Source organism: Pleurodeles waltl, chromosome 5 (genome assembly GCF_031143425.1).
Source record: "Pleurodeles waltl isolate 20211129_DDA chromosome 5, aPleWal1.hap1.20221129, whole genome shotgun sequence".
In the NCBI taxonomy this organism is placed as follows: Eukaryota; Metazoa; Chordata; class Amphibia; order Caudata; family Salamandridae; genus Pleurodeles; species Pleurodeles waltl.
In genome coordinates this window covers 1,219,252,066-1,219,275,695 of record NC_090444.1, presented here as the reverse complement: position 1 = coordinate 1,219,275,695, position 23,630 = coordinate 1,219,252,066, and the positions used below count along the sequence as shown (strand labels likewise).

At 40.9% G+C, this 23,630-nt stretch overlaps 1 protein-coding gene across 1 annotated transcript in view; it reads right to left on the bottom strand.

Moving 5' to 3' along the window:
- The window catches only part of GRIK2 (glutamate ionotropic receptor kainate type subunit 2), a 1,513,871-nt gene that overhangs the window by 1,006,868 nt on the left and 483,373 nt on the right, over positions 1-23,630 (bottom strand). The window contains exons 5-6 of the mRNA XM_069235474.1: positions 20,500-20,553; positions 491-664 (exon numbers count right to left, since the gene is read on the bottom strand). Coding sequence (XP_069091575.1) covers positions 491-664; positions 20,500-20,553 — 228 coding nt within the window. The remainder of the gene's footprint in view (positions 1-490; positions 665-20,499; positions 20,554-23,630) is intronic.

Here is a 23,630-nt window from a genome sequence, read left to right as displayed (position 1 = left end):
TTAGGTTCATCTGTTTCTGCAATTTTTTTTTAATTTACAAATCTTAAAAAGTAACATTTTAGAAATATGTTTACAAAAAAGATACATTTACTAAATCAAGATTCTGCAAAAAGAAAATCTGCAATTGAAACCAAAAGTTATAGTCTTTGTGATATTGAATTCCTACCTATAAGCACTTTAGTCTTATCTAGCCTGATCAAAGAAAGATGTTGGAGATAACAGCAATTCAGCATAGTGCTCATAAAGCAACCCGAATAGTTTTAGAAGGGATATCAACTATACCTTTCCAAATAGCTGGGTAAGACACTTATCAGTGAATATTCTTCAGGACATTGATTAGTGTTTTGCAGACTAAAATGGCACACAACATGTTCGTAAACTATCAATTGTATAATTATTTATTTAAATGTTTTGTAGAGTTTTGTCTTGGGAGACACTGTTTTATAACTCCTGCATTGCTAGTGTATGCATGCAAAAAGTATGTCCTTACCGTCATATATCCATCACGCAGTCCAGAGTCATGCTTAGGCGGTGCCTGCAATCGTTCCATGGACCACTTTTCCATGATGGAGACCGCCTGGCTATTTTCAGTGTTTAGGATTCTGAACCCAGTCATGTTTACACCACTGTATCGATAGGGTTCCATGTCAAGAAGAAAGAGATCCTGAAATAGAAATATACACACCTCTTTATATAGAGCATCAGCGTATGTTCACCTAGTCTAAAGGCTAAACATACAATCTGGCAGATAAAAACAGCCTGAGCCTATTTGCACAGAACATCCTTAAACTCTGTCAATCCAATGTTTGTCCACAAGGACCAGATTAATGTCCTATTTTGAAGATACTCAATCGAGATGCAATTACATTCAATGATTATAAGAGGGACTCATTTACATAGCAGTAGTTACCTTGAAAATCTGACATGGATCCTGCTTTTGTAGACCACTGAAGGGCACCCTTCTTTGAAATATTATCTTTAAAGGATTTGGAAACAGCGCTTTGGAAAGTGCAGCAAACTAAATCCATCCAAACACATCTAAATAATAACCGAATATCATTTCATAACAAATATTATCGCCTGGAATCAATTCCTCCTGTTGAAATGCCCATAATTGAGAGCATTATACTTTGAAGTTTCTTGCGCATACTGTGTATATTTACCAGTGTACTAAAAAAGTAGCAAATCCATTTTGCATCTCTTTTTATGCTTGTATAACAGGAGATGAAGTGCACATCTTTTCTGCAAACTACTCCATACATTTTATTAAATAGTTTGTGTAAGGTCAAAAAATTATGTCAAAAGATGTTTGCATTTTTGCTGCTGTGTTTATGCCATAAATAGCAGCGTAAATAAATGATTTAATAGCACATTAATGTTACCGGGAATGTGAGGATTTCACTGAAGAAATGTTGAGCTTCATAGAAGATTAATGCTTTTTATCCTATATTGTATTTTATTTTTACTTTTTTCCTCTTCATTACTCAAAGGCTTTCATTGTAAGAGACTAGGGGCCATATGTACGAACACTTTTTCCCATAGACACAGAATGGGTAAAAACCTCTGCTACATCTGGCACTAGGTATGTAACATTGGAGAAGAATGGTGAATTAAAAAAATGCAAACCATTTCAATGGATCAATGCTGCTTGGGAATTCATGGCATGTGTTTTGGGAATGAGTCTTCGTAGACAAATATGTTTTTCAAATTCAGCAAAGCATGTGCCTGTTCTATTCTCTTTGGTGCAAGTGACACATTTCTTTCAAATCTTCACTATCCTTACTGCATTTCAGAGGTCAGAGAAGGGAGTTAAATCTTAAAATCTTATTAAGGAGTCATGTTTAATAATGGTTCTGTAAAGGTATTTAACTAATTTCACTTTTTAAGCAATACAAATACTTCTACCTTATAATTAATAATTATAATTATAATTAAATATGGGCCAAATGTAGAATGGCATGGAAAAGAAGCTAAGGATCTGGCACTCAAATGCTAGCAGAATCTTATCTTTTTGCTTTGTATATGTTCTGTTATTTTATGAGTATTTGTATAGCACACTACTCACCCATGAGGATATACCGATCCAATACTACTTGATCTGTGATACTTTATCCTGCACTTAGTACCTCATTGACGGATTGATGCATCGCTGCATTGCAGCAGTGGCGCGTCAATATTTCTTGAGCTGCATCAATACAGGTTACAACACCATGGATGTGTCATATTTACAATACAAGGCACCATGGCGTAAGGACCCCAGTATGCATCAGAAACTCTGACACATCCTTTGGAACTCATCAGCCTCAAAAGTGCTGCATTGCTGAAGTTGGCCTTACACCAACGCAAATTCAGCAATGCGTACAAATCAGAAGCGATGCGTCAGTTCTTTCTAACGCAAGTAGCCTATTGCATGGGGACAATGCAAAAGACTGTAAAATGGTTGAATAGCACCTTGCACACTCTTACATTGGTCCTTGGTGTAATGTATATACTATGGCTGTGTGTCACATTACAGTAGGCATAGTCTACTTCTGTATATGTAGAGACCTGAGCATGTGTGACATAGTGAGTGACAGTGTAATGTGAGTGAATGCGAGTTAGTGGCAACACTGTATTACCTACCATATATATATATATATATATATATATATATATATATATATATATATATATATACGTATATATATGTATATATATATACATATATATATATATATATATATATACATATATATATATATATATATATATATATATATATATATATATATATATATATATATATATCTCAACACTTGATTCGGCATTTCCCTCGCCGCACCTGAACGCCAATGGTGCTAGGATTGGACGCACGCCACCACGTCTGACATGAAACACGATACCTTAAACTGTTTTGTTTAAATAAACCTTTGTTTTGCGATTCTCGGAGTGCTGGTTGCCTTAATGAACTTTAAGGTATCGTGTTTCATATATATATATATATATATATACTTACCTGCTGTCCTTTGGAGCACTCTGGCCTGGATTTGGGGACCTATTCCTCCATGGAGAAGTGACAATCCTTGCCTGTCGCTAACAGGGCGTACACAACATCACACAACATCACATAGCCTTGCTGCAGTGGATGATGATATCATAGATGCCATGGTCCCAGGTTGGTCAAGGAGTTCTACAACATCATTGTCTCATGCGTAGACCCACTACTAGTAGAGGGGTGTATGAAATACAGAAATATTCCAGTCTGTAAAGTGACTTCATATGGTCAAAGTCCTGTTACAAAGCCACAGTGCCAGTTCCTACGCTTGGGTTATGGAGGTGTAGGAATTCTGGCTTTGCAAGATGCATCTGGAAGAAGGCTCACACAATGAAAAACCTCTGAATATCACTGCATCAGTTGTAAGTGAATTTTCCAGACAGAACGCTCAGCCTGCATACATTATAAACTGCATGACGCAGTTAGATCCAGCACAGGTTTTTTTCTGGCGCTGGCCTTGAAAAGCTGACCCATTTGGCCAAATGCATCACCTTGTTATTATGGAGCTAACATTGTGCTGCCGGAGCATAAAAAATATATATATATGACCCGAAATTTGTATGCACCAGAAGGGAGCATCATTCTAAATAGTGCAAAAAGCAGGAAAATGTGAAGTTAGGGTACAGTTCGTTTGCTTGGTGCTCAGCAGAGTGGTAGCTATTTCTGGATGCCACAAGGAAAGAGTTTAAATGTCACATGACAACAGTTAAAACTTTAATAGCATGTACAGTTCCATCCCGATCAACACTTGTGCACTGGGGCCCTATGCCTTTATAGCGTTTGCACATCTTGATGAATAGACCATCTGTGCATGGCTGGCTGGATTCTGCTTCTGACTTTTATTATGGCTGCAGCAAGGACAGTTAGCACTGATTTGTCCACAATATACCATTCACTGCGTCTGAGCTCTGGTAGCAAAGAAAAAAAAAACTAGAGATGGCTTGGAAGCAGAAAGAGATCAGAGAGATTCTGGCAGGTCCATGTTTGATAATTGAAAGATGGGGAAGTTTGTCTTACAGGCAACATAAAAAGGATACAGAAATGAGTAGCCACAGCATTTTCAGAAGACATAATTCTTGTAAGGCATGCTGAGGAAATAAAAGTTATGGCAAGATCACGGGTTCAAGGATACGTCATTTTAAGGTTTTGCTCTACTGTGGCTGAAAATGTGGCTGCCAATTTTTGAGTTTCCACTTTTAAGGCCAAACATCAACAAGAACCAAACTTATCAAAGTGATCTAAACAGTACATGCTATAAAATTAAAGAGTTTAAACAGGACATTATTACCCCCGGGTCCCACGGCCTCATCCCCTTCATTACTTATGAAGAGAGAGATGTCACCACAGCAGAAGAAAGAAGATGAGGAATGCTCTATCCCCACCCCGCCCCTACCAGGGAGTAAATAACCGTACACCTACCCAGCATTCCTCCTGTTCTTTTTTCCATCCTTGACAGGGACACGAGGATGTGCTGCTCCTGTGGGGCCTGAGCAGCGTGATTTGCTTCCTTCGGCTTGGCGGTGGGAGGCTGGATTCCGGTATGCTTCCATGCGGGTGCCTGGCCCCGGAGCAGGGAGTTGGCATGCTGTTCTGACAATGGGCCACTGCGTGGGTCCTGTGTTTGGCTATGTGTGGCTAGGGCAGCTTCAGGCAGCAGAAGCTCACGTCCTGTGCTTCCGGGTTGCAGTGTCGTTCGTGCAGCATCACGGAGAAGCTGGTGCTGTGGCCATGATGTGCCAATAAGTGGATTATGCTTTTTCTGACAGGCCCTGGTTGGGTGACAGGTTTTCTGGGCCCTTTTCTGTTTCTACCCTCTTGTTCCTTTTGGGGCAGTTCGGTGAGGGTGATGTTCTCTTTTTTATTATTATTTTTTTCCTAGCTTTGTTAGTCATGTCCCACTGGTTAGAGGCATGGCCTCCGGTGCTTACTTCCCATTTTTCCCCTCTTTTTTTTTTTTTTTAATTGACAGGTTGCTTAGTGAACTGTGGTCGTTGCTGGCTCCTGTTATTCTGCTGTTCCAGGGTGTGTGCTTTTATGATGGGAAAACACACTTCGAAGTGGAAGCATGTGGAGATTTCTTCATACTCTTCCTCCTCTTCTCGTGAGCGTGTTCGGAGGAGCAGGAAGTGCGATGATGCCCATCTGTGCAAATTGATTTGTGACACTTTATTGGAGTTACAGGCAGTCCCTCCTGTTATGGCTCCGGCTGGGGCGGCTGATTCTCCGTCTTCCATTTAAGAGTTGGAGGATACTTCTCCAGAGGATCAAAAAGGCAAATATATTTCCAGGTATTTGTTGCCTCCTCTGGTCAAGCATGTTAAGGTGAACATGGAATTTCCAGAGGATGAGTTTCCTGACACTTCTTCTGGCTCTCTTTTTGCGACAGCTCCAGAGTACTGTTCCTGTTGATGTGCCTACTCATCCTTGCATTCAGGAAGTAATCAACCGTGAGTGGAGGGACCCTGACAAGATTATTCTGCCCCGTTTTATGGCCAAGTTGTACACTTTGCAGGATATGGCCCAGGTGTTGCCTGATTCTGTGCCTATTGACTTTTTTGTGGCAAATTTAGTAGGGCGCACTTCCTTGGCTGAGGATGCAGTGGGTTGTGATGCTGTGGATAAGATGGTGGATGTGCCCCTGAAAAAAGCTTATTCTGGGACTCATTTGGCTTTGAGGGCTGGAATTTATGGGACTTATGTTGCTCATTCTTAACTGTCGGATCTCAAGGTATTGAATAGTGCTCTGGATGGGTCTTCGGACTGCTCAGGGTTGATGTCCATTATTGAGTGACAAGTAGAGTTCCTATCAGATATTTCTTTTGATGTTGTATGGGCATCAGCTCTGCCTGAAGGGGATTGTGGGTCTGCTCGCAGGAATATGGTTCTCAGGGGCTGGAAAATGGATGCAGTACAAAAAGCTTCAGCGTTGCGACTCTCATTCCAGGGCAATGTGTTGTTTGGTGCTGAATTATAGGAGAAATTGCATAAGCTTTTTAAGGAGAAGAAACATTCCTCTTCTTTTCGTTCCGCTGTGGGAGATCGTCATTTGTTGTGCAAAAAATCTCCCGTTCAGGCTCCCTCCAGGAGACAGTTTGTGAGATCACAAGGCCGTTTTCCGCTGGGCAGAGGCCGGGACAAGAAATGCAAGTCCCCCCCCCCTCCTCCTAAGTATCAGTCCTGACTATATGACTGTCCTAGATCTCGAGGTTGGGGGACTCTTTAGTCAGGTGTACGTCCCATTTCATGGTCATCAGACCATGGCAGATGGGATGCACTGATGTTGGGCATATGTTCCTTGTTGCAGGAATAGGCAGTGGTGGTGGTACCACAACTGGAACAAGGTTAAGGTTTCTATTCCATAATCTTTTTGGTTCCAAAACATACAGGGAGCTTCCGGCTGGTTTTGGGTTTGAAGGCTCTGAGCAACTTTGTCAGCCATGTCCCCTTCAAACTGGAGACTTTATAGAGGATCATTCCGTTGGTGCTTCAGGATCATTTTCTATTCTCCCTGGATATTCTGGATGCCTACTACCATGTTCCGGTGCATCAGTCGTCTCAATAATTTCTCCAGTTCTGCATGCAGAGGTGTCACTATCAGTTCAGAGTCCTTCTGCTTGGCCTTTGATCTGCCCCAACTGTGTTTATGAAAGTAGTTGCTCTACTGGTAGAATCTCTCCATCTCCAAGGGGTGCACTTGTACCCTGATCTTGATGATTGGTTACTTCATGCTCCCTCCCCAGCGCGACTTGTGCAGGATCTTCAGTTGGTTTGTTCCACTCTGCAAAGACAAGGGTTTACTGTTCCCTGGGCTCGGTTTAGTCTCCGTCCTTTGTGGATTCATCTGCTCTCCTGTTGGGATCCTCAGTCATTCCAGTACGACCAGGAGGTGCCTGTCTCGGCGGGGGCTCACCAGGACCTGCGATGGTGGACATTAGACTCCAATCTGTCCAAATGGGTTCCTTTACAGCCCGCTCCTTCATTGGTATTAACTACAGATGCTAGTGCTTTGGGGTGGGGGGCGACCCTGGGCACAAGTTCTTCAGGCCCAATCGTCTCCTCAGGAGGGGAGGCGTTCCTATAATTAGAAGGAGCTCATGGCCGTGTTCCGGGCTTGCATGGGGTTTCATCATTCTCTAATTGGTCACAACTTGGTTTGATCTGACAACATGGTCACTGTGGCCTACCTCAACAACCAGGGTGGGATTCTGTCCATGTCGCTGAATCTGGTGGTGCAGAGGTTGTTTCACTGGGGCGAACTCTACCTTCAGTACCTGGTTGCAGTACACGTGCGTGGAGTGGACAATGGAGTGGCGGACTCCTTCAGCAGGTGTTTTCCCCCTTTGCAGGTGATTTCTCTTTCTAGGGAGGTGTTAGACTTGGCATCCTTAACGGGGTCTCCTCTAACTTTTTGCCTCTGTTTCCCAGGTTATTGATGTGTGCTGGACTCTGTCTTTGCTGTTTTTGTTACTCTGGGACTTTACCACTGCTATCCAGTGCTAAAGTGCAATTGCTCCTTTGTAAAATGTATGTGTAATTGGATTTCCATGATTGGCATATTTGATTTACTGGTTGGTAAGTCCCTAGTACAGTGCACTAGAGGTGCCCAGGGCCTGTAAATCAAATGCTACTAGTCTGCGTGCAGCACTGGCTGTGCCACCCACCTTAGTAGCCCTGTAAACATGGCTCAGACCTGCCACTGCAGTGTCTGTGTGTGCAGATTTTAACTGCCAATTCGACTTGGCAAGTGTACCCACTTGCCATGCCTAAACCTTCCCCTTTTCTTAGGTGTAAGGCACCCCCAAGGTAGGCCCTAGGTAGCACCATGGGCAGAGTGCAGTGTATGTTTAAGGTAGGACATATACCATTGTGTTTTAAATGTCCTGACAGTGAAATACTGCCATATTTGGTTTTCACTGTTGCAAGGCCTATTTCTCTCATAGGTTAACATGGGGGCTACCTTTAAATTTGATTAAAGTGTAGATTCCCTTTGGGAGCAGATAGACATGTGAAGTTTGGGGTCTCTGAGCTCACAATTTAAAAATACATCTTTTAGTAAAGTTGGTTTTGAGATTGTGTGTTTGAAAGTGCCACTTTTAGAAAGTAAGCCTTTTCTTGCTTAAGTCATTCTGTGGCTTTGCCTGTTTGTGGATTTCCTATCTTGGTCAGTTTTACAGTTGGGCTGTTTGCACCTCTCTCTATACAGTGACACAAAGGGAGCTGGGGTGTAGCCTAGATATCCTGATGAGCCATCTGTGCTAGGAGGGAGGGGAGGAGTGATCACTTACACCTGAAAGGGCTGTGCCTGCCCTCACACAATGCAGTCTCCAACCCCCGGGTGTGTGTCTGTGGGCTGGGCAAGGCAGGATTTCACAAACAAGAGAGACTTTCCTTTGAAGTAAGCCTACTTCAAAGGCCAAAATGACTATCAGAAGGGCACCCAAAACCACAAAGCCTGCCTGGTCCCGAGTGCTTGTGAGGATCGATGCATCGCTCTCCTGTGGAGAGGAAAAACGGTGCACACCTACCCCACCGGAGAAGGAGAAACAACACACAGTCTTGCTTGCAGGTGAGAAATTGATGCATTGCTAACCTTTTTCGACGCACACTCGTCCGTGCGTGTTATTTTGATGCTACCCATGTACTTTTCAATGCTAACAGTGTTTTTACTGTTTACAAAAGGTTTTAAGACTCTTTTGCTTTTAAAATTAATAACTTGACTTGTGTATGTTGGATTTGTGTCGTTCTGGTCTTGTTTTGTTTAGATAAATATTTCCTATTTTCTAAACCAGTGTTGTGTCATTTTGTAGTGTTTTCACTGAGTTACTATGTGTGTTGGTACAAATACTTTAAACCTAGACTCTGAAGTTAAGCCTGCCTGCTTGTGGGGTGAGCGGGGGTTAACTGAGGGTGATTCTCCTTTACCCTGACTAGCGTGAGGATCCTTGCTTGGACAGGGGGTAACCTGACTGCCAACCAAAGACCCCATTTCTAACAGGATGCGTTTCTCATGGAGTGCAAGAGGTTTGCTGTAACTTACCTCAAGCTCCTTGCTTCCCAGCTCACGGCTCAGGTTCCTCTGATCTGCTCTTGGGGTCCTCAGCCAGAGTCATGGGGGATGGATGCATTGACGGTCTCTTGGCCAACCCGGCTCTTGTATGCTTTCCCACCTATACCCCTCATTCCCAGGTTTCTGGCTCAGTTGCTGAGGGAGGACAGGTGGGTGATTCTGGTAGTCCCTTTTTGGCATCAGAGGTCTTGGTTCCCTGTTGTCCGGTTGTTATCAGTTTTTCTTCCTCTGTTTCCCTCCCCTCTACGGTCAGTGCCTCCTCTTCCTCTATGGAAGCTTCGACTATTGGTTTGGAAGTTGAAAGGCAAGGGTTGCAGCTCAGGGGCATTCCCAGACATTTAGCGGTGGCCATTCAGTAGTCACATAAGCCATCTACTTTGAAATCCTATGCTAGGCATTGGAGTAATTTTCAGCTGTAGTGTTCTCCCCTTGGTTTTTCTCCATTGGATTGTTCCTTACCTACTGTTCTTCAGTTCTTGTGGGAAGGTTTTGTGAAATGCCCGGCTGTCTCTACTTTGAGAGCTCAATGGGCTGCTATTAAGGCTTTTCATGCCCCTTGGGGTAACCTCGCAGATTTGCAGGACTTTTCTCTTTCCCATCCTCTGGTGAATCCTCTTTTTCCTTTCTGGGTCATGCCTCTGGTGCTTCGTTCTTTGGTCTATTCCCATTTGAGCCTTTGGAGGTCACGGATATTAATTTTTTAGCATCAAGGTTGTTTTTTTGGTTGCCATCACCTCAGCTAGACGCATTGGGGAATTGGGTGCTTTGATGGCTAGAGAACCTTTTTTGACTTTTTCCAAGGATGAGGTAGTGTTGCGTCTGGATTCTTCCTTTGTTCCCAAGGTGGCCTCTGAGTTTCATAGTTCTCAGGAGATTGTGCTCCCTTCCTTGCATGTGGTGGCTCCTGCGGAAGGGGATTTGGATTGGTCTTTGTTGGCTGTTCGTAGGGCTCTTTTGGTCTATCTAGAGCTGTCTCAGTCTTTTTGCAAATCTGACTCCCTTTTTCTATCCTCTGGTTCTTCTTCTTGGGGGGAGAAAGCGTCTTCTCTTTCCATTGGGCGGGTGCTAAAGCAGGTTATTGAGCTAGCTTATTCTTTGGCCAGTGTTCCCCCCTCCAGGAGGCGTGCAGGGTCGATCTATCAGAGGTATGGCAGCTTCTTGGGCAGAATTGAAGGGGGTCTCCATCTTTGAGATTTGTATGGCCACAACTTGGGCTGTTGCTAATACTTTTGTTTCCCACTATCATCTTCAGAATGTGTTGGGGGATGAGCTTAATTTCGGGTTGGGAGTGCTTCAGACGTTTTGCTCCTGAAATAACTGTTTTCAATAAATCACTTTTGGCATGTACTTTTGTTGTTTGCCTAAATGGTCCTTTGTCATTTGGGGTTTTTCTTGATCAGGGCATTCTGTTTTCGGCTTGGGCATTCTCCATAAGTAATCAAGGGGACAAAGATGGTGGTACCTGGGGGTAATGTCTGGTTACTTACTGGTAACCTTCATTACTCCTGGTCCTGTAGTCCTCGTCCCAATTATTACACCCCACCCTCCCTTGCGGAATACCGCCCATTGAGTTAGGGGGCTTGGTAGTTCAGGAGGAATGCTAGGAAGATACACAGTTATGTACACCCTGTTGGGGGCAGGGGTGGGGATAGAGCATTCCTTGTGTTCTTTTTTCTGTTGTGGAGAGATCTCTCTCTCCATAAGTAATTAATGGGATAAGAACTACAGGACAAGGAGTAATGAAGATTACCGGTAAGTAACCAGACATTATGGCCTAATTTAGCTCTTTTCTCCATTTGAATGAAACTACTAACTTCCTGGCCTCTCCTGACGTGGAATGCAACTTTTGCTCAAAGATCGAAGTTAAGGATTTGTGCTTTTACACCATTGAAGGTGAGATCATGACACTTTATTTGGCTCTCTTTAATTGACAGAGTATAAAATGACACTAAGAATATAGTATCCAATATTTAATTTGGAATTATCCAATGACATCCTAATTTCTATGTGCTTGATGTCAGACAATTCCCCTTTGCTTAGGAGTTGTGCAGCATGCAACACAATACTACTAACCACACGTATAATTTATAGCAGTGTGTCAGTCTCTAGTGATTAATTATAGAGTTTACATTCTGTAAGCTGTCTCCACAAAGAAAGTTTTCCCCATCGATTAAATTAAATTAAATTACATTTAATATGAAAGAGAGGATGCTTTGCTGTTTTTTGTAAAGCAGAGTAAATTCAATGTGTAATATTTGAACCCTACCCATTCCTCTCCGAACACTAATGTTAACTAAGGGATCAATATGCTTGCTCCATATAGCTTTCTTCAAATCGTTAATCAATTTAGAAAAAATACTTTTGTAGCTATCAGTAGCATGTCACAGTGGAGACTCGCGCAACACAAGTACCATCCATGCTGATAAACGATGCATCTCGGCCTCCCTTCCTTCCCTCACCATTATTATCCATCATTGATTCCCCTAAAGAGCTCTGATGTGATCGAACCTTCTTCTGAGTCCCGTCTTCCTTTGTTTTATGTACAAACAATCATACATCTATTGCGGATGGTGCAGTGTCCTTAGCTAGAGAGCGCTCTAATATTAGTCTTGAATAAAGAGTGGAGTCACAGCATATGTCCTACACGGTTCCTCTCATTCCTTATCATTTTTTCATTCCCATGGCCAATTTCATACATACTTCATATTTCTGTGAAATGATTGTATCTTGGAGGGATATTTCCCAGAGCCTATTCCCGGCATCCAGTCGGGCACTGGCATAATAATGACCACGTTCTCCGAAAGAGCGATGATAAATGACTCCACGCTGGTAGTCGAGCACAGACCTAATCTCAGAGGTAGTTAGCATTCCAGATTCCAATTAGAGATCTTGAGGTAATCTGTCATAATGCAGGTGACACGATGGCATCCAGGGTGTGTTTCCCAATGCCCAATTTTCGCATCACATTCTGTTTCTGGTTGGCAAAGTTGGTCCTTAAATTGAGGGAGGAAGGAGCATGACAACACCACAAACTGATTTTTGCTGTGCAGAAAAAAAAAATCTCTTTCTCTTTAAATTTCTGATGCTGTGAAGGTGGACTAAATAAATCCGCGCACTAATTACTTACCCGGACACATTCGTGTTTACACAAAAATATGATAAATACATACAAAGGCTCAGTGCGTTAATGAGCTTCACCATTAGTTCCCCGAATCAATCATTCGAGAATACGCGTCTTAGAACTGCTGTAATGGCCGCGATCTAAGAATTATTTGAAGTGCCTTTCAGCACATCAGGTACGAGGTAATTAATAAACCACAGCAGATGAAAACAAGCCTGTAGCTTGCAAATCGCCGCCATGCTATCTGAGGGAGTCAACTGAGAATTGCTTCTTGCCTTATCCTCCTGGGAAGGGCTAGAAGCTTCTAGAAACACAACGCGCGTATATTTTGAAGAATTCCCCCCTTTTTGTTAACGTTTAAAATGGAAACAGAGGGCCCCAGGGCCTCATTAGGCGATACACGAAAAAACACAAAAGAACTGAATGCTTTTAAACGACAACGTTTTTAATTAGCGTTTCCTCGTTAATATAGAAGCAATTACAGAAAGCTGCCTATAGGCCTGGGTCCCAACCTGAGGTCAGGGGGGATGCCTGCGCTATTCTGATAAACTGTGTTAATTTAAAATAAACAAATATGATCTCCCAGGGAAGGCCAGCCCAGCTGTGCGGGATCTCCGTAGAGATGGTGAATGTTACAGAAAGGAGATTTGTTCGTGTAAAGGCCGCCCTGCTTGGTACCGTCTTATATAATGCCCCATCTGCCTCTTTACAGCAATTTCTTCCATTTCTGAGCACCGCAGCACTCTTCACATAGGACCCTGTCTGCGACCGTGAATACGCTGATTTATATAATGTCCACGCGGCCACAAAGACCCCATGGAACAGGGAAGAAGGGGGTTTTATGCTAGAGTAACTTTTTCTATCAGCCTTTTCCATGTAGGCTGTTATTGTCACGCTGATAGATGGTCTTGTTCCTGTGTGTGATGTTTCAGCTTTTGAAACAAGCGCTAAAAGCATTACGTTACGGTTGTGGAAGCTGGGCATGAATCATTGCTTTCACGCCGAATTATCATTTGGGTCCTTTATAACTAAATCAGGTTTTACCCTTCAGGTCTGCCCTCGTCAGCCGTTTTCAAATCCAAGGACTAAGTCTGAGGTAGCCAACTCTAAAACTCTAAATTAACTAATTTTATTCTATTGTTCAGCATGTGTATGTCGCATTGAGTACTTAGACTGCAGTCCGGCAGCTGGGAATTGCAACATATTGAAAGAACGGGTGGCATATCGGTGGTAGCGTGGTGCAGGCGACGCTGTTGCTCCCGATGTTGCTGATTTCAGTGCCTACGACCTGTTTTACATTCTTTCATTTAACTAACTTTAATACTGTATACTGTAAATATGTTTTAGCCCCGGTATGCCCTCACAGTATTGCATGCAGGATGTAGCATGACATACATATTGTATCCACTACATCGACATAACCATTACAAGTTAAGGTAAGCCTAGGAAAGAAGGTGTAAAGTATTGAAAATATATACTTACTATGATGATGTAGGGATAGGCAATGTAGTGATAGGCAATGTAGTGTTTTTTAGGTTACCAGGGTTCAGCTTGCTATAGAGACATTCGACCTACAGCCCAACATATATAATAACAAATATTAACAAAAATGTTGTATAACTGTGAAGTCTGTGAGTATGTGATATCACTGAAGCTATTTTAAAGTTTTAGACCAAATAACATCATTATCTAATGCTCTTGGCCCAGATTTACAAAGGGCTTGCATCGTGTCACGCAAGGTAACGCAAGCCCCTAAGTGAGATTTACTATGTCACACAGAGGCACCTTGAATAGTAAATCAGGAGTAACTCCAGGTAGCACAAGACTCTGCCTTACATAACTCTGCCCTGGGAAGGCTTTCAATGAGTGGAGAGCGGGTGTTCCCACACATCTACTCATGGATTATGGCGCATTCCCAGATTTACTAACACTAGTAAACCTGGGAATGTGTCAAAATGCTAGTGAAGCGTAATGAGGAGAAATATGTCTGCTTCTCGTCATTTTTCCTCTTTCTGAGTGTGCTGCATTCTGCACATACAAAGAAATAGATAAAAGCCATAGAGAATTTTTTGTTTTGTTTGCAGCACAGGCATCCTTGCATCATGGCGCAAGGGGGCCTGTGTTGGGGCTATCCTGCGGTCAGTTTGCCGGCACAGGGACCTTTGGACTATTTAGAAGGAGGCAATAGGCCCTGAATTCACAAAGGCATTTGTCAAAAGGCAATGTAAATGCAAAATGCAAAACAAGCTGTGTTTTAAGAAAAGGCATCCGATATTGGGAATCAATTCAAAAGAGTATTAATGTACCCCAAAAATATTTATACAGCCTTCCTCACAGTTGATATCCAAGAAGTAGGAAAAAAAGGTTCAGATGTTGGAATGTGAGCACCATCTGACATCACATTCAGAGAACTGCTCCTAAAAGTATTTTCTTCCAAAAGAAAATGACATTTCTTTGCTGTGGCACACATTGGCATAAAAAGGTGTTTTAACATATTTAGGCATTCTGGTTTAGTATGTATGCGTGCTGTGCAGGCATTAAGCCTGAACCAGCAACAAAAACGTACCAAGCAGGCTGGCCAGCTTACGAAACAAATAGACGAGCCCATAGAGTGACCATAATGCAATCTGTCTATGTGACATCAGCCATGCAGCTGGAAAAAGTGATTTTTGAAGTTTTTTCAAAGAATGTAAGGTAAAGGTAGATGTCAGTTCACAGAGATGCCCAGAGCGAAAATTATTAGAAATGCAAAGTGACAGCAAAGTCTGCAAGCAGGGAGATTAGCAATCAAAAGTGATGATCTGAGCACAACTTCATGACTTTGTAGGGCTGGTGGATAGTATTGATGTGGAAAATATTCCATTCAGTTTATAGCTGAGCCACTGAGCTAATTGTGTACTTGGAAGCAACATACAGAATGTATGTTTAGAAAGGTTAGTCCTCTACCTGCTAGGCTTGTGACGCATTGCCTCATTTTAGAATAAAAGCTCCTAGACTTTAATTCGACCAATGAAAGTGGTGGTAAAGTGGGGTAAATTTAATTGGTAACTTTATGTAGCGCTCAGTTCAAAGAATACACATTTGACCCTTAGAAAAACATTATAAGGGACACTGGAGTGTGTGGAAAAAGTTACTTCTACGAAAGTTCGTTTTTTGACACATCTAAGTTCATTTAAGATGTACAAGACACCTTGAGTGCAAATCCCAGTTCTACATTTATAAATCATGTGCGGTGCATAAGCTGTAGTACTAAGTTCAGGTTTAGGCATAGGGATAGAGGTGTTATATCTGTGGGAGGTGTTTGTGCACAATGTTGTGGATGTTGGCATTCCTTCGCTATGATTTTGACTGCTACCAAATGCTTGCTCTGAGCATTAAGTGAGCACAACCACTGTGGAGGAAACTAAGTAGGCTTCCTGAACTCATCATTCGATAGTGGATAGCTCTGCTTTCACTTAGCTTTTTTCATGAGGGGGTCCAACAAAGACACTCAGAGCCTCATATACAGGCCCTTTGTGCCATGGCTGCATCATTTTATTTTGACGCAGCAGGGGCACTAACAGTGCACTACACTGCTCCATATTTACAAACTGACGCATTGGGCCCAATGCGTCCGTTTGTAAAGCTCTGCCTCACATTTTTCCTGCACCAGGTATAATGTATGCAGGGTAGTCATTCCCACAGGAAAAGCCACACAGAACTGACACAGTGAAATTTACAACATTTCACTGCAACATTCTGTGACTTCATTGCATCAAAACTTTACCACCTGCTCAAGGCAGGTGAACATTGATGCAGTGCTTTATCCTATGGGAGACTCCTTGCATTGCTGGAGTTGTGTCAGTTTAACAACGCTAAAGATGCATCAGAATTTCTAATGCATATGTGAAAACCTGTCCCGTGGGGCTCTGCATTGTAAATATAGCGCATCTATGATTTCGTTAGGGGATGATCAGGAAGCACAAGAAATCTGATGCATCAATGGCGCCGTGTCAGATTTTTGCAAATGAAGCCCCGGAGTGTCCCTCCACGGAACATGCTGTAGAAATGCCAGAAATTTCTGAAAGGCCTTTGAAGTGAACCAATTTAAAATGGTTAATGATGTCTAAGGAAAGTGGAAGGAGGAATCTGCCCAGTCACATGGTTATCCTCATCCACTTTGGAATTTCATGTGCAATTGTTTCTTGGTGGATGTTGGGTTCCCCAGAACTCTTCCTAGAACAGTTAATATATTGCACTAAAGCAAATATTGGACTGAATCGGTAAAAGATATTCAAGGGTCAGATTTTTGATAATTTACTAATGAAATAATAGTTACTATTGCTACACAATTGGCTCTCCTGCATGCAAAAAATAAAAGAGTGAATAAGTCTTGCATGCATGTTAGAAGAATCTTTGCCTTTTTCGCAGTGGAGGGTTTAAAGAGCTGGTCTGTTGTCTGGCTAGATCTTCACCATCCAACATCTGTGTCTGAGAGCTAGAAGAGCCCGTTCACAAACTGGAACATGGGGACATTTAAGCAACACTTATTGGATTTGCTGACTGCCTACCGGTAGAACTCATCTCTTAAGAGTATAAAATCAGGGCTACTTGAGGAGGTACTAGGATCAGCGGGGTTGCTGACCAGTGTACAGTATAACACATAACTGGAGTACTGCTAGAGAGATTCATGCAGACTCTGCCACCTCCCTACACTTATAATTAGATGATTGGGATTCCTGTGATTTACAGAGAAGCAAGAATTATAGAAAATCTATGTATGCAACTAGTCTGAAGACTTATAAGCTACTCGTGCCTTGATAATCATCCTATGGAACTGAAAACCAAAGCATAAAGAGGGAGCCTGCAGTGGGCATGTATGTGACTTCATCCCAGCCCTGTCAACCTCTGTGAGTAACCTGGACTAGAGTTTACAGAGTGATATTATAATATTTTTGGATAATTGTTGATCTCTAATTGATAATTTAGAAGGAAGACTTGTTTCTCGTTTATACGTGTATAACTCCAATATAAACGTAGCTTAATTTTGCCTGTTCCTATTAAATAATTATCTTTTCACTTAAACTTTGAGTGGCATTTCTGTACTTTATTTTCAAATTGCATTGTTGTAATAAACAACAATACCTTGTGCATTTCTCTCGGAATTACTTTGCTACTCATTCAAAATTATCAAAGGTGAGTAAAGATTGCCCGTATTGATTTTAGCTTACCTGTTTGAACTATCAGTTGTTTGAACAATATGGTAAAGTAGATACATCTCACATGAAACCTGTGTCATTTTCCCCTATTGCCTGTAAGTGGACTGATGTATTAGTTATGGTTTTATAGAGTGTTCAGTACACACATTGTTCTTTTAACCTATTGTTTATTTCTCTAGAGGAGCAAACAAGTCTCATTGGTGATTTGTTGGACTTCAACACCAGTTCAGCCCACATTGCTTTTGTTACATAAATATCAGGTATATACCAGCTTATTTAGGCTTTGCTCTGTCCATGCAGCTTCTTTGTTGCTTCTTTACAATCCTGACAAACAGGACTGTGTGCAATAAAAGTATCCTCTAAACTGTACCATTAAGTAGAAGTAATTGCATGGAATTGCCCAGGAATATCTATTTTGGAAAAACAGGAGCCTCCTTGCTCTTTTACATCATTTGCTATATTTTAATTGAAGAAGAGACACAGTGATTCTTTATGCAAAGTACTTTATACTTATAGTAAAGGCACAGGCACATAGGCCTTGTCAAGATGTTTAAATTGTCCCAGTGCTATACTTGAAAGGGTGTTTGAGAGAATAGAAAAGGATCGAACACTGTTTGATCCCTAATAAGTATGTTCATCTCAGCCAACAATTATCCTGTGGTATAACAAATGTAATGTCACTTTGGTCAGTGAGGAAATTTGGCGATATTGAATACTTCACATGTGTTGGTGGTTGTATGTACATATATATTCACTGAAAAAACAAAGGCTAAAGTGATGTTATAGTTAATTGAAAATGTCTGTTAAAATGTTATTTTAAACTGAAGGTACACTGAAAATCACCAGTTATATTGAATCACGAACAGAGATGCCATTTTAAATGTCATCATTGATGTTAACAATTATATTGTTGAACATGTTATTAGTGATATATTATGTGAGGCCATAAGCGGTGCATAGCAAGTGCACAAGATGTGGTTACTTCAGTTAACTATTGCTAGTGAAATTCAGAGCTTTTTAAAGTGCAAAATAATATTTCTTAACAGACATTTTCACCAAACTATAAAATCACTTTAACCTTTGGTTTCTTCAGTGAATTTATTAGGTATTTTTAAGGTACATTAAGGTAGAAGCATGCCTAACTATAAAATAATTTTAACCTTTGCTTTTTCAGTGAATTTCTAGTTTTTTTAAACATAAAGTAAGATTTAATTACCATACCTGAATATCCAAATCCCCTTGCAGAGCATGGCCTTTGCACCCTCGTCATGCACTGCTTATGGGCTCACATATTACAACACTCATGACATGACACATCATTGATAACATCACTGATGACAACTGTAGTGACATAATTGATGGCAACACTGTGCCTGGTGGGGGCACGAGTTATAGTTTCTTGTGTTAACTATAACTGGTGAATTTCACTGTTTGTTTAGTTAAAATTATACATTTAAATTGACATTTTCACATAACTTCAACATCACTTTAACCTTTTTTCAGTGAATATATATGTGCATGAATGTGTACTTGTGATTATGTAAATGCCTGTGTGTTCACATATATGGAAGTATATTTCTGTGTGTGGGGGAAGGAGCAATTTTCTGAATATTTTTTGATGTATAAAAGTGTGCCTGAGTAATTGAATGTATGTGTGCACGGGGGGATATATATATAGAGAGAGAGAGCGAGAGAGAGAGAGAGAGAGAGAGAATTAACACATGAATGTGTTTTTGTGTAAGAAGTTATACCCATATTGTTGAACTCTTTGTGTCTGTCAATATATTTGACTGTTGGTATTTCAGAAAGAGAGTGTTCACATATGTAGATGTATGAACAAATGTGTGAGGAAACTCATGGCACAATTCACAAAGGTAACTTTTACTTTTGAGTAAGTTTATCCTTTTGAGTAAGTTTAATACTTTTCAGTATTCAGAAACTGCACTTGTGAAGGAACTTACACTACTGTAATATCATACACTTTTGTAGTAAGCCAAGCACTACACATGACTAACTGGTACTGCAACACCCTCCCAGAAAAAATAACGGAAGTAGGGACTTAAAATAAAATTCTATAGCAAATAATGGTAAAAATATTATTAAAAATATAAATAAATATAAATAAAATTTAAAAATATATACAAATAGTACATAGTTATATAAATGAAGTTTGTGAATACCAAAAAGTATTACTCTTACTCAAAAGTGCAAACTTACTCAAAAAGTGCAGTTTGTGATTCAAGCTCAGAGTGTTCAAGTAGGTTTGTATGTTAGAGCTTTACCACATGATGATTTATGTTTGTGTTCATGTGTGCATAACAATCTTTCTTGGTGTCTTTACGTGTGTGCTGAAAAAAGGACCTGTGCATTTGTGTGCATGTGTATATGCCCTGTTTAGAGGAAGGGAAGATATTCCATCACAAACATGGTGGATGTTCCATCCACTGTATTACAAGTGCACTTTAATCTATGCCACTTGTGATACGGCAGACATCACATTTTGACAGAGTATCCAATTCTAAACTAAAACAGGCCATTAGCGTGTTTCAAAATGAGAGGTAGATCATTTGAGCACATTGTATTTATGTGTAGAGAAGTTGTCTCTGTGTGAATGCATGTAAATGACATGTACAAAGTAGCAAATGATTACCCATTTTCTATGACTCTGTTAATCTGTGTGATGGAAATGAAAATTGAAGAATTCAAGCATTCAGGCAGTTTCATTGCTGTACAGAACTGGGTTAATGTAGGTTTCTGTAATTGTAATCAAATAATCAATGAAGAGTTTCATGATGATGTTTTGAAACTGTTAATGCAGGCATATACTGAGTTTTACTGCCTTTTTATATGAATTCTCAAGGGGAATAAAGACCTCTTAACTCTTATAGTGACAATAACCATTGACCTTTTGAAAAAATTGGTACATTTAACAGCAGTTGTATATTTAGCTTGCAAAACAGCAATGCAGTGATCAATACACACTATAAAAATTAAAAATAAATTTCTGAAATTAAACTGTGAACGTTGTGAGGCATTTCTCCTCTATTTGACATGGATGTATGGTCAATACACAACTTACCAAGGTGGTAAAGATGTAATGATAATATTCAGTCATCATTCCCATTGCCAATGCCTAAAACATTTTAAAAAGCAGAAATTAGTTTTAATGAGGTCATGTTTACAATTAAACAACACATTTGTTATCAGAATGGCTTCAGATTGATGACTATTAATAAAGATCATTAATCAATATGTTTGACTTAAAGACAATTATTTGAACTATGCAGAATAAAAATGGTGAGTGATCAAAAACACATTCTTAAAGAATATATTAATAAGCACCATCAATATTAATTCATGAAATGACAATCTATATAACAATATTATTTATTTAGTGTACAGCATATTACTAAGAGCAAGGATGATACTGCAATGGCATTATGCCATCTCTAAGCTTTCATCTTTTAAGATTTTATTTGTTGTAATTTCCAGTGGGGTTTATCCAGTGTTTTCAGATATTTTCAAAACGTGTAATATCCAGTGTTTTTTGCTGTGTAAAAAATCATGGAGATGGTGTTTTGAGTGCTTTTAAAGAATTTGGCGTTTACTTCCTTCCTTCCCTTGTTCACTGATACAGTAAATTCTTAAAAGCCAGCACAAGGACTATTAGGCACTGATTTTAACCATACACATCAGCCTTTTTGAAAAGCATTGCAAAAAGTGTGATCCTGCCAGGCATGTGTGAGAGTTGCTAAGGGCAGTTTAACATTGTTTTCTGTGCAGCGTTCCCCAATGTACTAGTGCATTTTTGATCTTGTTGGAAAGAAAAAGTACAGTACAACATGATTCCGTTAAAAATAGACACTGTGGTTGGTACCAATGGTTTTCTGGTGAAGGAGAAGTGTCAGGCCTTGTTTCTGTACCATAAGTTCAAAGCTTATTTTGACATTGAGACAATAGAAATTAAAGATTAACTGTGGCTGTGTCATGAATATGTTCTACTTCGGTATGCAGGGTAAGAATTTGTATAAACATTAGGCCTGGGTGAAATTTAAATGACGCCAGTGTCATTTGTTTAATTTTGGGCATTGCCTGCCTTCCACTGACTGACCCTGGCCCATACACTGAAGCAATTAAAACTGAGACATGGCTACCTTTAGAAATTCACTGAAGTCCTTTTTGGCAAAATACTGCTGATTAGTTCTTCCTGTTCAGTGCCATTTTGGAGATCGTAGGGGTGGAATGACTGGCTCTGTTGTTCAAGATGAGGACATTTCTAGACAGGTTCTACCTTTTTTCTGTGCCTGATCACACGTCATTGTTTCCCTGTTTTTATAATCCTGCTTGTAGCTATCCTCTTTGCAACTTGCTTTGAGAACTATAACTTTGCAGAAAGTCTAGGTCCGGTGAGCAGACTGAAAATGACATCTGAAAATGAACCAACTCCAACAGGTTCTTAACCCTTAGACAGTGGATACATATTCTCGCTCTGGAAAATGTGTATAAATGTGGGATGCAAACTACTGCCAGGTTCACTTTGGCCATGAAAAGGAGCACTTCACAGATTACTCCAAGAGATGCTGTGCAAACAGGGCGCATGTCTGTCTGACAGTCAGTTTCCCTGAAGGGAGGGGATATCACCTGAAGTCTGCACTTTCTGGTGGAGGAACCTATGGTCTGTCTGAAGTGCCTGGAAGCCTTCCTGCCTCCTGAGAGAGTGAACAAGTCTGCTTGGTTGTAATGGCAAAGAGACTGTCCAGGAAGAGAAGCCTAGCATGTTCTTGGCATGTGAAGCACCCAGGTAAAACTGACTTCCCTCAGAGCATGAAGTCAGGTGTGTCCTATGTTGTGAATAGGCCCCTCGGTCACTCTTTGCTGTTGCCATGCATGCTGCACTTAATACTGAACCTGAATATCTACTCATGTCACCAAGCATATTGCCACAGTCTGAAAGATGGGTGCTGCCACTGCTGACATGATAAACAAAGGAGTGTAACACCATCAGCCAAGACGCCCAAATCAATCTAGATGCTGCATCTGCCAGAGGACATCATCTGAAGGCAATCAGTCCAGAGACTACAACTACCATCTCTGGACGTTAACATAGCTGGTCTACAGGGCTGCCACTGCTTAGATCAAGTAATGCTGTGCAGACCAGCAACACAAAATACCTCTGATACCTGAGGTAGAATGTTAACTATAGAATGTGAGGGACCTCATCTCTAGTACTGATGTCATGTTTGACATCAGATTAGAGTGTTGGAGATGGAGGTTCTGAGGGAGCTGTTGAAGAGCTGACTGTCCTGTGTCGTCTCCTTTTGCTGTGGATAAGATATTCCTATTGAAAGGAAACTACTTCCTGAAACAGTGGATTAATCTTCGTTATTACACGTGGCGATGAGGAGGCAGAAGTATCTTAACACTGAACTGTGGATTTTACTATTCTCTGTGGACTTCGTATATTTTCTCGACATCAAGAGAATTCCATCTTCATAGAAATTAACTTCTCTATTCAAGCGATGAGCTCAAGATTTTATACTAGTGCAGCACTATTTCTTTTTCCTTTTTCATTGTATTTCGTAGTGCTCAGTATTTAAGCACTCCGTCTTCTGTTTGGTGCGAGCACTATTTAAAGAAACTGAAGCGCACCGCGCGAGGGTGTGCGCGCTGGCACATCAAAAAAGGAACCAACTGGTTTGCTTGTGCGAGTCAGCATTGTGTATTGATCAATGCCACACTCAGGAAATGAAACGTGTCCGCGCTGTGTTTAATTGAAAACTTGTAGCACTTTGATTTATAGCGGCACAGAAACATAGACCATACGCTCGTGCCGCGCCGCTTAAATTGTAAACTATTGGCACTTCGATTTATAGCGGCACAGAAACAGAGTTCACACGCACGTGCCGCACTGTGTTAAATGTATACCAGAGAACTGTCAGTGATCACACGCGCGTGCCGCGCTGCTTAAATTGTAAACTAATGGCACTTCGATTTATAGCGGCACAGAAACAGAGTTAACACACGCGTGCCGAGCCGTTTTAAATGTATACTGGAGAACGGTAATTTATACCGGCACACAAGTAAAGAATCTACACGGACATTTTATTAACGTGCTGCGCTCTGCTGGAACTGTAATTTATAGCGGCGAATAGTACAAAGTATACAAACAAAGAATTACACGGGAAAGAAAGGCATGCAACGTTCATTTTA